The sequence below is a fragment of the Perna viridis genome, chromosome 10 (assembly GCF_037379345.1).
Source record: "Perna viridis isolate PV_CMFRI_1.1 ecotype Kerala chromosome 10, ASM3737934v1, whole genome shotgun sequence".
Classification (NCBI taxonomy): Eukaryota; Metazoa; Mollusca; class Bivalvia; order Mytilida; family Mytilidae; genus Perna; species Perna viridis.
In genome coordinates, this window is record NC_142454.1 from 24,481,198 (window position 1) to 24,496,992 (window position 15,795).

General features: G+C 30.9%; 1 protein-coding gene across 1 annotated transcript; it reads left to right on the plus strand.

The window, feature by feature from the left end:
• Window positions 1–1,372: 1,372 nt before the first annotated feature.
• LOC148605071 (cytochrome P450 2J6-like) lies at window positions 1,373–7,313 on the plus strand. Its single transcript, XM_088547543.1, has 6 exons — window positions 1,373–1,468; window positions 3,069–3,093; window positions 4,586–4,823; window positions 5,223–5,685; window positions 6,227–6,593; window positions 7,225–7,313. The coding sequence occupies exons 1-6, from the start codon at window positions 1,373–1,375 to the stop codon at window positions 7,311–7,313; spliced, it is 1,278 nt and encodes a 425-aa protein (XP_088403669.1).
• The last annotated feature ends 8,482 nt before the right edge of the window (window positions 7,314–15,795 follow it).

The following is a 15,795-nucleotide window of genomic DNA, read 5'->3' on the forward strand; positions in this document are numbered from 1 at the left end:
ATAAAGGAATTTTGCACCATTCGAATTAAACATAATTTGATCATATCTAGATCAGATATGACTTTTAAGAAATTTCGCATTTAAAAAGATGTATTAATAACTTTCTTTTTAATAAAAAGGGTTTGGGTTGTTCCGACGTAGTGCATATACTTTTGCTTTGTACCCTTTGAAATCAACTTTGCATTATCTTGTGGATGCTCAACTCACCTGAGCGTTATTCTGTGTCCCTGAATTCCAAAATACTGATACCTCAGCGAAGATCACAAAATTGTTACAAAAATGAAATTGGGTCTCATGTGCTATTATGTTGTTTTATCTAATTATAACGAAATGTAAAACAAAAAAAAAGTAAAAACATAACTTACCCTACGATAGTGACGCCACGATAAACAGGTAGTTTATGTAAGAGTAGGAAAGTAGTCAGAGCCAACGTGATATATACTTTGAGTGACCGTATATCTTCAATGAAGATACTGTCAAGGCATATTGGCTGCTCAGATTGAACGATTGCATAATAAATTATCACTACATCTTTTATCTAAGGTTTCCATGTACGGCTTAATCGGTCATGGACCCGAGGTAGCGCGTGCAGTACATTACTTACATTAATATCAATTCTTTATAAGCATCGAAGAATCAGTGACTTGACCAATATTCTCATTTATGCTGATATTGCTTGTGTTGTCATTTTGTAAACTATAGTTACTCATCAAAGTGAAAAAATATCTGATGTATAGAGAACATGATAACTAAGCACCCTCATTTCCCCTAGCAACCAGTCTGTAACTACACTGAAAATTATTCAAAAATGTAATTGAAAATTGGAATTTCAAAACAAAGAGATGACTTCAATAACATGTTTTATGTTGATGCTTTATTAGCCAAGGTATAAAATAACATAGACGAAGGAATCTCATAATAGATATATTTTCCATGCAGAGTTACTAAAAATGGTACAAACCAAACAAATGAGCCAGTGTTAATTTTGCACATGCCATATCTTCTTAAGGTGTCAAATATTAAATTGTATTGATATTAACGTATATAAATATGTATCCCAACTTTTAAAATATTTGTTACGCATGAGAAATATTGAATTTATACAACAGTTTTTTTTTCTATTTTGTACAGCAGTAAATCAAAGTGTGAGATATATACTCGAGGTTTAAGAGTATATGTCACATAAATACAACACTGTGTGTTCTTTTAACACAACTATGCCATTGATATTTTTGGCCTTTGTTGCAATTTTATTAACACTTCTATGCATACGCAGCAGGAAACCAGCAAACTTTCCACCTGGACCGACTCCTTTTCCCGTAATAATAACCTTCATAACTTTGCTGCAGAAAGAAACATCATTGATGTGATTATGAAACTTCGCAAGCGATACGGGGACATCTGTCTATCTCTAGGGAAAAACTTGGTTGTCATTGTCAATGGACGAAAAAACTTAAAGGAACTAATTGTCAAAAAAGGAGGATTTACATCTGACCGACCTTATTCTCTATCATGAAATTGCTGACACAAAACGGTATGTACAAATATATCAAGAAAAAAGATATGTTCAATTTCGATAAGATAGAACATGTGGCTTTGTAGCGCATAAGAGAAGAAATTTAAATTTTTAATTATTTAACTACTTTCTTGAAGAAATCCATGCCTATACTTACTGTCGTTAACAAACAAGTAAAACAAGTAATTACAAACAAATATGTTTTTTTCATGTGCAGACATACGGACATAACTTGAAGGGAAATATTTAGCAAAATCTGGTCAAATATGCATTTTAACATTTTAACCATCAATTTTATGATGGTCTTTCGTTTTGGAATTAGCCAGACAAATGGTTTACAAAATATAGTAGTATGTGCAAAAATAAAGCAGCGAAAATTCAAATTGAAGAGACATTGAGATAAAATATCTATACAGTCCGATGTTAGTGAGAGAAAAAAATACAGAAGTTGGGTAGTCAGGTGCTTATTCTTGTATAGAATATTAATAAATTTCCATTTGTACCTTAAATTCTAGGCTTTTTTAAGCCTTTAAATAAGAATCTAATTTTTTTTGTCTCCCGTAATCTCAAATAGTGTTTTTCATTGACGGCATGAAATAAGTAATTTCTAAAATCAACAATTATATACTGAAAGCGTAATCATTTGAGATGTAAAGTTATTTAGCATATACAAATCATGGATTGCAGGTGCCTCTCCACCACGTGGTAGCCCTTCTCAAATAACATAACAAGAAGTTGGATGTCACTGATGTTTACTGTACTCAAGTGTAATCAGGAATAGCATTTTTTCTTCCTTGTATGGAACGAGAGTTATCATATTTCTTAGAAATGCACCTTTTTCCGGAAAAGTCAATACACACATGTACATAGGTTTGAAATCATTGAGAATGCATTCTACTTTACATGATAGTAAATAATAATATGTGTAGGCAGGTTTTAAAATCATAGTTTCCATACTACGCAAACTTAAAGTGTAAATTTAGTATTTTAAGATAGTAGACCTAGGGTAAGGGAGGTAAACTAAATAGAAAGATTTCATGTCACTAAACCGTTTGCACGACTCCTGGTACACGTATTCAAGTTTCAAAGTGATACTGATGTAAACTTCAAACAAGGTCTCAACGTCTAGAACAAAGATGCTAGCCTCAAGCAAATTTGCTTTTTGTAAACTAAGAAATGAAAAAAAAAGATGATTATATGTTTCAGAGGCGTACATTGAGGAATATATTTTTCATTTTTGGTAGGAAACTGTTTGAAATGACGCAATCAATCTATTCCTTGAGATATGCTTTAATAGAAATATAATATTGAAAATGTCATGAATGACACAACACAGCTAATCAATAACCTAGCCACATTTATAACTCCTTAAACTTTATGAGCTTGAAAGAAAGATAATATTTCATAATTCTTAAATTAAGAAAATTCAAGCTTTGTGTGAAATTATTTTGCATCATTCTGTGCTCGACAAAGCTCTCTCATTAATAGAAGTCATCATAATTTTATAATATGTAAGAATGTTTTTCAATGTTGTACCTCAAGATTATTTAAGAGAGTGTCCAGTCAAACATCAGGCAGTGAGTGGCGCACGACAAATTTTGTTTTCAAAATTGTTTGACCAATTTTATATCATAAATTTGTAAACGCATCCTTCACAAAGTTTAATATTGGTTTTATATGGGCTGAAACGATCAAAGGGAAATAAATTGTATAAAAAGCATTGAAATTCACTGAATAAAATCGGACATATCTTTAATTTAGTGTAATGGAACTTTAAAATCATTTTCTGAGCCATCCATTGTATATTCCAAACGAACTTGATACTTTTTTGAAATACACATAGTTTATACATAACATTGAAACAAAACATTATTATGATAGCATCTACCCTGTGCTACCCATATTAAAGGATCTGGCTGATTTTTACATGGACAACCTCTTAAACATCACAAAATAAAATACCTGGTGAACTTAATCATAACTTTGTTAATGTTTTTTGTACATGAAACGCTCATATAATATCGTTTTGTTTAGGAAATTGAAAAAAAAAAGTTTTTTTATATCGGCAAATAGGTTAAAAATGTCCTCCTCCTTCCCTCTCCCCCTCCCGTTTTTTGTTATTTTAATAAGTTACTCATCCACAACATAAGTAGAACACAAGTTTTTTTTTATATTTAATCGTACACTTTAATCCTTTGTGAGTCAATTTGACTCATTATTTAGTTATGAACTAAATATTCTGTCACAAATGGTTCAGTTCGACCACTGAATCGGATTTCTAAAAATAGCCTTAGTCATTGTGGCTCAAAATCTGCACGGTAAAGTTTTGGAAATATTTGACTGAAAATGTATTATGCTTTGTTCAAAATTATGTACACATTCGAAGTCAAATAAATCATCGGAAATTAAGGGGTACTTCAGGTACTACCTAAATTACATATAATAACATAGAAGCGCGTGCGTTATCTTTCCACCACTGTGAACATTCACGACATCAACCTTGATTCAAATTTTCATCTTCTAGATTTAACCAACACGTTTGATTTGAAAGATCTAAATTGAATTTCTTTCTCAATTGAAAGATTAAAAGGCAACACATTTGCATGTCTCATCCCTTTAACGGATAAAAAGATAAAAAATGGATAGCCCAGCTTGCTTAGTGTCTTCTGTTTTAAAAGGTAAAACGTTTGCATGTACAAATTATTGTAGATAAACGGAATTACTAAATCAGAAATCAACAATTCTATAGTATTTACGATTTCATGTCGCAGTGTTACTATGGTTACTAAGAAAACCAAATGTCAAGTTTCAAAATTGGAACTTTCTGATTACGAGAAGTACTAAATTTTAAATATCATTCTTTTAAATTCATAATTAAAATATATTTTCTAAATGACAATTGAACAATGCAATATATTTCTGTTGTTGCAGGTATTATACATGCAAGTGGTTCCATCTGGAAACACAATAGGACATATGCCATGACTAATTAACGTGGTCTTTGGTTCAGTAAGCGGTGTTTTGAAGAAAGTATTATGGAAGAAGTTAGTGAATTTTTGAATTATGTAGACAGAAAAGCAGGATGCCCCTTTCAACTGAATGAAATCTTGCATACGAGTGTAGTCAATGCATTAATGGGTATTTTAACTGGTAAAAGATGTGAATACAATGACAACAAAATTGGACGATTTGCCAAAATAATAAAACTTATTTCGTCAAATCCTACTCTAACAAGTCCCGTTAACTTTATCCCGTGGTTAGCTGAACTACCTTTTGATCCGTTCGGTTTTGACAAACTGCAAAATATGTTTGAGGAAATATTTTAATATTGGAAGAACATTATTCAAGAACATAAAAATACATTTGACGAGAAAAGCCTTGACAGTTTAATTGATATTTTTCTGCATGAAATGGCACAAGCTAGTAAGATAGACCAGTTCTCAGGTAAAAATTTGCTGTGATTTGATTTATTAATTCTGATACAAACTTTATGATTTGTAGTTCCATTAATTGATGCAAAAACGAATTCGTAGTTACATTTTCATGTGGAAATGATTAAACAAGCTGTATAATATGACCAAGAGATGAGTATTAATCATGTAAAGATTTGATGTGGTCTAAAAGCACCTTTCGAAAAAATAACTTGTACTCTTTCCTTTTAGCTAAAAATGACCGTTCTACTAAGTTCTTCCAAAATATGATGCAGATCAAACTGTTTAGAACATGTAAATGTAATGGAACAAGATGTTTTACTTGCAGACGACCAATTGCTTTGCATCATTTGTGATATATTTATTGCTGGAACAGGCACTACCGCCACAGTTATCAAATGGTTTATTTTGTACATGCTCAATTATCCCGACATTCAATACAAAATGCAGGCAGAGATAGATAGAACCGTTGGAAACAGACGTCCTCCGGCTTTAACTGATAAGCCTAATTTGCCATACTGCGAAGCTGTGATGTATGAAACCCTCCGACTCAGTAATATTGTTCCAATTTCATTATTACATTTAGTAACTGGTGATATAACACATAATGGTTACGTCATTCCAAATGGGTGCATTTTATTGCCATGTTTGGATTCAAACGCCTTTGACGAAAAAGCCTTTACAGACAGTAACTCCTTCAAACCAGATCGCTTCCTGGAAAAAGATGGCCAATTCAGTGTAACTAGTAGCAAAAACGTTCTTACTGTTTCCATAGGTAAGTTCAAATGTTCAAAAGCTTAAACTCCCTCTGAATTGAAAGAAAGAAACAGAAAAAGGATACATACAAAAGTATTTAAATAAACTTATTTTCATTCAGAATTAATTCATGGATTAATGTTTTACAACGTGTACATATAGAAAATGCCTTTAAGCATAAAAATAGCTAATTAGACAGTTAACATACACTCGAATGATAATGTAATATGCACACATATATAAATAGACATAATAAGCTCTCTGTTTTCGTTAAGGCATGAATACACTGACTTGAGGAGGGAAAACGTGATTATTTGAATATCTATACCAAAATCGGAATGAATTGTTGAGTTCACTGATATATAAAAACCAATAAAAACCACACACACGGGGTATGTGAAGCGAACAATTAAAGTTTTGCATAATATGTGGAATTGTTAGGATTTGTTTGGCTTTTCGAATTGGGGGGGGGGTAGTTTTCAATTATTTTGCTTAATTTGTTTTAAATTATGTTTCGATTCAATTTTATTGTATCAATTTTTTTTTGTTTCTTTATTTTTGTTATGTTTTTTTTAGTTGTGTGTTTTTGGTTTTATTTTTGTGTGTTTGTTTGTTTGGTTTTTGTTACTCCGGGTCCCCCTTTGTTGTTCATCTTTCAATCAAATATATTTGTCTTATGCGGCTGAATTATGTTATAGGACCAAGAGTCTGTATGGGTGAAGCCTTGGCTAAAATGGAACTATTACTGTACATGACATCACTTGTACAACGTTTCACATTCCTCCCACCAGACAACGAGCCTATTCCATCAATGAAACCATTGTATGGTTCATACAAAATCCTGAACCTTTTAGTGTTCGAGCTTTATCAAGGTCTTGATTTTTTTACAAGTATACATTACTGCAATGGACAGTTATTTTTTTTATAGTTCGATAATAAATGTATTTGGAATACAATGTCAGTAATGTAAGTATGTGTATTTATTACTAGAAGATAAATGTCGACTAATAAAGGGAACAAAAATTCTGGCGGAAATCAAAAGAATGTAATCCACGGTCAAGGGCCAGGCATGGAAAAAGCAAACGTCACTACAATTCCAGTTGACTCGTACACGGTTGAAAAAAAACACAGTGATTTGAAAATGGTATTCCGCACGAATAAATCTATTCAGAAGAGTTAATAAATTAACGGGATTCTGTTTTGAATGATGTGTTTTTTAGACTATGCTAGCATAAAAAAGGTGACTGGTGCCATTTTTGATTAAGAAACTTCAAGTTTTATTATTGTTTTTGTCTAAGTATTGGTGATTTTTTAGAAGAATGATATCGATATCTCGTACTCAAGCGTTTTCATACCAGGAAACTTTACGTTCATCCAAACATGATAGGTTATTGCAAATACGAGCAAAACGACCAGTTATAGAATGTATATAGCGTCGGGGGAGCTTCAGGAATAACAAATAACATCTTGAAAACAAAGATTAATATTAGACTCATCTTAATCACCCTTTTTGAATTTTAGCATCGATGCTGCCATTTTCTTGTGCAATATCTAAATCAGGAAAATGGGGTACGAGTATTTATAATGTAATGATCGAGTTAAGGAGATAGACATAGGGTAAGGAACACAACTCTTATAAATCATTGGAATGTTTGTATTCACCATTTTACAGCAATATCGTGGAAGTACCAATATAACTAAGACTTATTTCATTATTTTTCAAAGGAATGCTTGATAGGCTTTGGGGACATTGAATATGAAACAAACATATCACAGATTTCAAGAGTTATATCCTTTACCCTGGGTATGCCTCATGAACCAAGGAAATGTTATTTGTTACAGTTAACAAAAAAAATCGCTTATGAGAGGAGCACAATAAATACTCAGTGAAATTCCAACAATCTGCCTGTATAGAATATTACCAAATCGAATATAAAAGTTGTAAGATAAATTCAAAGCATAGGTGACATCTAAATATGTTCTTAAATGTCCAATAAATGTAATTATTTATTCTTTCAATACTGAAAACTTCATGTGGTCATTAAAACATTCAATGTTTAATTAAAAGTTTTAAAAGTTTTACAGAAGAGGTAAATCATTCAGAAACATTTATAATAAAATTGTTGCTACAAGATTAAATAAACGAGATTTTAACTGCCTTTTGTGATGTTCTATTATTCAGTTTAAAATCGGGACGGTAATGTGTATGTCGTTAGGGGCTGGGGATAGTAAAGTTCCATACAATTTTTGTTCTGTGTATAGCTTTTTTCTGATTAATATTTTAAAATTATTGTACTCTCTGGTGTTACTGTTGTAATAAGTGAGATGAGGTATCATGTTTCTACAGAATTTCATACAAGTAAAAGAAAATTAAAACATATTTTAGGTTAATGGTTTAGCTTTAAAATTAAATTGCTGACTTTTAAAACTACCAGACTTTTACACCGAAAGTATATATTTAAATCGTTGACGACGCCAGCCATAAAATATACTCAAGATATCGTTCTACTTTCCCCCTGCCTCCTTAGCACATGACAAAGCAGTTGATGTATAATGTTCTTTAGTTACTCGATGTTGTTGCAACATTGTTGTTAATCAATTTTATTCAATTTTAACAAGAAAATGTTATTTTACTTCTTACTGTTGTTACATCGGGTTAATGGACATTTTGTATTAATATCCGAAATAAAAACTCAAACTTTTAAGATGTCATGGTTAACTGCCTTTTCCCGTTTCATAGGTAGTATGTATATTTTTAATTTTAAAAAAATTCTCATGACAAAAATAACAAAAACATAAATGAGACACCGGAAGTAGACTTATACCGAGGTCACTGCTAACAGAAGAGACGAGGACTTATGCAGTTCTGAGGTGAGATTTGGATATCACATTTAAAACATAAGAATAAAAACCTACAAAAAGACATGCAACAATGTGTTTCGTTTCGGAAAAGTCGTAAGTGTGAAAATGACCTAACATATAACACTGGAAAACCATTTTCTATCATGACGATATTATTTATGATCAATGCAACAACGCGATATGGACACTATGGTGTATTACTTGAAATACACAGTTTTATGGTCAAGGCTTAGATTCGAGGACAAAAGTCAGACCTCATTAGCGCTGTGTCGAACTTCTGTTGAACTAATATTATTTTACTATTAGTCAATTCGTTGTAATTGTCTTTACAATGTAATCTTTATTTATCAAGGTAAGTTTTCAATAAAAGTTTGTTTTGTTCCTCATGGTCGGTGCCTGATTGTCAACATATATAAACAGATAAGTCTAGCAAAGTTAATTAAGTAGAGGAGCTAAAGTTGTATTTAATGTTAAGTTGAAAAAAAAATTAACATTAAAAGTGTATTTTGTCACTTTTGTCTTTGTTTCGTTGATTTGTCTTATTATGCAGATGATTGTCAAAGGTATAGTTAACACATTTTCATTCGTAATTTTGCATTTAATCACATTATCCTCATGATCAGACTCGAATACATGTATTGCTTTGGAATATGACTTTATAGTCTAAGACATGAGTCATTGCTTCCAATAATATTAATCTTTTTTGCTTTGAATACGGCTTTTGATTAATTGAAAGAGGTGAAAATGCAATAGTTTATAAATCATATAATTTCAAATACACTTGGGATTTTCTTTGTGCATATTCCTTCCTCATAATTAATGCTTACATGTATTTTTTTTCTTTCATCTACTCTGAACGAAACATTTTGTAAGCAACTCGATGAATGTTTCTAGAAAACAGAGAGTATTTACAATGCCAATTTTTTATGGTTTGTTTTATTTATTATTTTTTGTTTTGTTTTTGTTTTTGTTTTTTATTTTTTTTTTTTTTTGTGATCTGTGTCTCTCCTACCTTGTATAGTACATGTATGATTCTCTTGATTTCCATTTTCTTAACAGCTTGTCTCCATATTTTTTTAATAAATAGGAATAATCTATTGACTTGACAGAAGTGTTACAACGTTAGCCTTTAAAATAGTTCAAATATTTTATTCTTAATGTTTCCGTAATTATGAAGAAAGATCAAATAGTTTTATATCATTTTATTCGGCAGTTTGACACAAATTGCCATTTCTTATCCACTTTTTTGTGTAGTTCAACTAGGTTTACCGATTATTAATAAATCAATGAAAAAAGTCATTATATTGGTGATAGTGACAGTATATGTAAGAAATATGTAACAGTTCGTAATGTTTCAACATGACACTAAATATATGTGTCCTTGTCACTATGTAAAGTTGTGGTTTATTTTGACACATGCCTTTCATGTCTGAGCTATATTAATGCATTCTTTTTATCGATTGAGCGGTTCAATTGTCCAATCAACGTCGCTTAATTTCGGGGAACACTATATAAACTGTTTACGATCTTCATTTATCAATAACATACTTTTTGATTATATTGCACTTTGAAATTGTAAGAAAACCATCAAAAGCTTGCAAAATGGTTCTGGTGACAAAATTCAATAACAAGACCAAGGATACATTGTCGAAGGAAGGACGCATGAAAATCGTAAGACGCTTTGACAACAAGGAAGTTAGGATGCCAGTGATTGTGAAAGGTTATAAGAACCGATATTGTCACTATATCATCATTTGTCGGGATGTTAAAATGCAGGGAAAGGAAATGCTCCTGAACTTGAATAAATGTAAAGTCACATCAACCAAAGAAAGATTACAAATTACTCAAGACAATGCAGATGGTGATACTTTATTTCTAGAAGCACTTAATAGAGCTGACTCCGAAAAATGGGTTGAGTTTATGATGGGTTCTCAGAAGATGGACAAGTTCAAAAATCAACAGCACATTTTCAGGACTGAATATGATAATTGTCTTTCGGCGGTTGGGGAAGAGGACGAACCATGAAATTAAGGATTCCGATTCCTGTTGGATACATCTTTAATTCCTCATAGCAACTATTTTTTTGGTACAAAAGTCAGTTTGGAGGTGATGAGATGATGGTTACCTCCATGCTTGTGCTGATAAGCAGTAGGTCAATTTGACAAAATGCAGACATATAGATGAGGTTGCTTATGACGATAGTGATCAAATGAACACATAATCAACCAACTGATGAGTTTGACTAGCAAGTGTTGATTTTGGATGATTCAATCAAAGAGAAAGCAAGCGACGTTCAAATTAAAAGAAACAATAGTTACGAAACCTGTTTATATGTACTACAATCAAATACCAAGAAAGACTTTATCGTTAAAGCGACCCTGTTAAACATGGTTGATAGAGATGTCGTTGATAAGTCAGACCAGCAGTTGTTGATATCGTTTTTGGTGAAATAATCAAGATTAAAGTCAATTTTGTTGTTACATATAGATCTAAACCATCAAAGCCGCATATCTACATTGAATAACGTGAACATTGGTGCATGACTTGACAAATACAGATCTCGGAATAACTCAAAACATTGCAAAAGCCAGGAAATGTTGTTTGAGGCTTGCAATTAAAATTATTTTGAGAAAATGTTCTTGTATTTTGTCAGACAATACATTATGTTTCATATAGATATATTACTAAAACATTCTTTACTTATATTTTTTCCTCACATAATATTTGATTTATCACCTTTGTATTTAGACACAAATGTAAATCGTTTGAAGCGAATGAGAACCAGCACGTGCCCAATGATGGTCTTAAAGAGCAATAAGACAGTGATTTATGTCAGTGAACATGGTTACAGGAATATTTAATGACATCTTTTATTGCTAATAAGACAGTCAAATTAGAGCAAAATCGTAATGAAATATTTTGTCTTTAACGTCTCATTTCCTTGTAAGTGATAACATAAAACAGAAAAAAACTAGTAACATTCAGCGAAGAAAACACAAGGAAAAAAAAATTCTCAATGAACATGAAATCAAAGATAACATGTAGAATATAACTTTATTACAAAAAGTGCTTCAAGGGTACTTCAAAAACAATAAAAAAATAGTTAGAATGTACAACTCTTTGCTTTTTTAATCAGGAAACGTCGACTATACATTTTTTAAGTCGTGCTAATCAATCAATCAATCAGACATGTATCTAAACCAGATTGACTAACATAAATATTACCGAACTGAATAATTTCCACAAGGAGTACAGATGTGTCAGATCAGATAACAAAACTGGTAAACAAGACAATAAATTTTAGGTGGCAAAAAATGCCTTTGCAATTTAAGATTATTTCTGTTATTTTCTAAAGCCTGATTAATTCAACAACCTCTATAAAGAAAACATGTAGTTTTGGACATGATTGATTATGGTGTCTCAAGTAAGAAACAAACTTTATATTTATACTCTACTGTATTAAACAAGGGGGCTATGTTTTAACATTGTCCGTTAGTCTGTCCTTCAATTATACAGGTTTGCAAGGCTTATATTGGGGGTAATGCTTAATATTTGGCTTTAGCATGACTACTTGTACCATTTCTTCTCTTTCCGGACTCCTCGCTTATCTTTTAAATAATTACAATACAATTCATCTTGAACGAAATGAGTGTTATTCACGGGTTTTATCGTTTAAGTTTGCAAATAAGCATTCAGTGTTATACAAGAGGGATGAAGATGTTCCTAGCCAAATATTTTACAAATCTGTATTAGAAATTCTACTTAAATATTGCAATGATTTATCGTTAATTCATATTGGAGAGGTGCATTAAAAAGTAATATTTTTTATTCACATGATATGTTGAATTTAAGATGTTGATCACATGCTTTAGGATGTTAAATAAAACACAATCTCATATGCAAAAGAAAATACTGAGAAATTAAACTACAGTGAGAAATCAATTATTTGTTACTTTGATATTTGGGCTTTTGAAATAAGTATTCCATGTATTTCAAGAAATGATGTCAATATACAGTTTGAAAATTGTGATCCTACGCTTTAATCTGTTGTCCATAATCGTGAATAAGTCCACGGAATGTTTTCAATTTTTGTCTTTGTAAGAATTGTGTTAATTCTGTAATACGTGATACACCCAAAAAAGGCACCTTTTGTTATTAAGTTGCTGAAAAGGTCTTTATGATGAAATGTATAACAATTTATTCCAATTTGTCTGCTCTTAGGATATAATCGACATAACACATCTAAGAGTTTTTATTGTCTTTTAGTGTCATTAACAAAGTTATCTCCTATAATTGTGAATTCGTTAGAGCATATATATTTTCATCTCCTAATTAAAAGGTTATATGAAAAGCCACATATTAATTTATGTTAACTATAACATTTTAAACAAAATTTCAAAAATAAAGATACGTAGGCTTTTAAACCATCAATCAAATTTTCCACGATTCCAATCTAGACTGCTACTTAATATATTTGGCTGGTACAGACATACATCAATTGTAGTGTAGGTGGATCTGATTTATAAGATAAGGCAATAATACGTGCGCTCCAGTATTATAATTTCATTTAAACTTTGTCAAATTTATTATTTGTCAAAAGACCTTCACAGTTCATTTGTTCTTTGCAAATCATATATCAAAAACGAAACGGTTCTATTGTACTTTTTGATGTAAGTGGACACGATTTATAGCATGAATAGAAAATATATTTATGCCGAAATGTAATAATTTTCATTTGAAATTTTTCAAAATGTAATTATGTAAAAAAAAAGATGCTCACGTTAATTAATTGTCATATTTACAACCGTATAAAACATGTTTTGGTACATTTATTAACTATATTTCTTTACTCTTTGTTTTGTTTATAATTATAATAAATGAAATTTCTGTCTTCATAATTTTTGTGTTCATAAACATAAATCCAAACTGTCGTGTTTGTTTAAACAACTAAGCAGATTTGTACCTAGTTTTATCCAAAGTTAAGGTGGCATAAATAAGAATAAATTTGAAATTATGTCAGCCGGATAAAAAAACGACATTTTCAAATCTTTCGTTTAAATGTTTATTTTATTTATTGATTATTTAAAAATAAATCTACTTATTCAACTATTTTAACGTTACGATGTCTTCACTTTGCCCATCGAAAGGGAAATATGTTATATTTCTAAATTAACACAATCAACATTATGAATATAACTATTTAACTATATTATACTTACAAAATTAATTCTGATATAGCATTCTCAAAACATAAGATAGACATAAGTAAGTTTCAATAAAAACTTAAATGTTTAAACAGTTATTGTGCAGAATTAAGTTATCAAATGATATTCATATTATATATACATATTGGATAAAGATATTGCCAATGCAGCACAATTTATTATGCTTTCATTTTGCTATTTTGACATATTTGCAACCCATATTTTTTTCTTGCATGTATACTTGGTACATAAATGTGGGTAAAATATATCTCTTCACATTTGATGTCATCCAGACACTTACTAATATTATAGTATCACAATTCAATGACATGTGTGATAATTTGATATAAGTGAGGGTTCAAACTGTTGTACAATTTCTAAAGGTGCTTTCTTAACTAACCCCCCCCCCCCTACCCATACCTGAAAAGATTGAAGAGACCTAACATTATGCATAAAATACTTTCATGGTGGAATAAATACAATATACTTTATCCATTGTTTATCTATAAATTGACTTCCTATATTTCTTTTTATTTTAGTCTTTTTGGCATTTCGTATGATCCTATTCATTCCCATTGCATCGAACCTAAACAATCAAAACAAACGCGGAATTACAAATAACTTGACCTCAAGGTCAGAGGAAATAGTTTTTTACAGATAATAAACAAATAGATTATTGTTATTTAACTTACTTGTACACTTTAATTTGTCTGTTTATGTAAATGAGACATTTGTGGTTTGTTGGAGACATATACATGTCTAACGTTCAAACATAGTAAATATAGATATCAATCTGTCAAAGATCAGGGGTAAGCTTTTTTTACTGGGAGAACAATATCAGCACTGATATCACTTTTTGTATCCACTTCATTATTTATTCGAGTACATTAATAGGATTTGAAGAAGACGACTTGTTCAGCTTTCACAATGGTTTTTAAAATAAAAAAAAATAACGACCAGGCAAAGGCCTGTACTGAATCAAAGAAGAGTTTTACGATCATGCAGCAAGGTAACAACAAAAAGATTTTCAAGATCCCTGCATTGTTGAAAGGATTCAAAAGTCGCTTTTCCTTTTACATCATTATCTTCCGGTATGCTAAAGTTCATGTAAATGTAAGATTACTATAAATAAGATCGAAATACGTATTGATCGATCATCAAAATACTTTTTGTGATTATGTTTTATAAGTGTGCCAATTCAGGAAAGATGAGGACAGATGATCTAAATGTATATGTGGTTCTAAAAAGCAGCAATCAAATCCATATTCGGGCAAAATAAATAACTAATTTGCGTCACTGGCAGAGGAGGATGAACCTTGATATTCCCTAAAATTTCACCTGGGATGGTGCCAAATAGCAATATCTGCTAAACAGTTTGTTAGAAGGCAAAACTAATTAAAAGCACGCAAAGGAAGGGAGTATTCCAGTTCTGCCTCAAGCTGAATTGGGAAACGAACATTCATCTCCAACAACATTTGTCTTTTTTGACTTTTTAGGGGTGTTTGTAAAGGATAAACATAAATTTGAGAACAGAAAGTTTGCAATGATATTTTATAAAGATTGCTAACGACCAATATGTTTTTGAGACAAAATAAACAGCGTTGTCTAAAACAATATTTTAAATATTTTAACTTGCACTACCCAAACCAAGTAAAGTAATATGATAGTAAACATTAGTTACATTAAAGCTAATATTGACGCTTTATTGAATAACATTTAATAACAACCGTGATAATATGGGTTTTGTCCGTTCAAACATATAAAAAAAAGCACTTACCCGAACGATGCACCTGCTGCAATAACAACTTCTCCTAAAATCGCGTATTTTGCTCAAGCATGAAATTATTCGCGACATATATGTATATATTTTTCAATAATTTCAATCTGCAAAAAAAAGGACATACTCAACTCTATATAAAAATATTGTGAATATTTCGTTTGCATAAATATTCACTATTCCGTAAACGAATGTAACAAGTACAAAACGGCAAACTATATACAATTACAACTTCCAGTACTCATGTTG

Coding starts and splice junctions, on each gene's coding strand:
- LOC148605071 (XM_088547543.1), top strand. CDS start 1,373: ATGAAACTTCGCAAGCGATACGGGGACATCTGTCTATCTCTAGGGAAA. Junction 3,094..4,585: donor GTCCAGTCAAACATCAGGCA/GTGAGTGGCGCA, acceptor TGAATTATGTAG/ACAGAAAAGCAGGATGCCCC. Junction 6,594..7,224: donor AGGTCTTGATTTTTTTACAA/GTATACATTACT, acceptor TTTGAATTTTAG/CATCGATGCTGCCATTTTCT.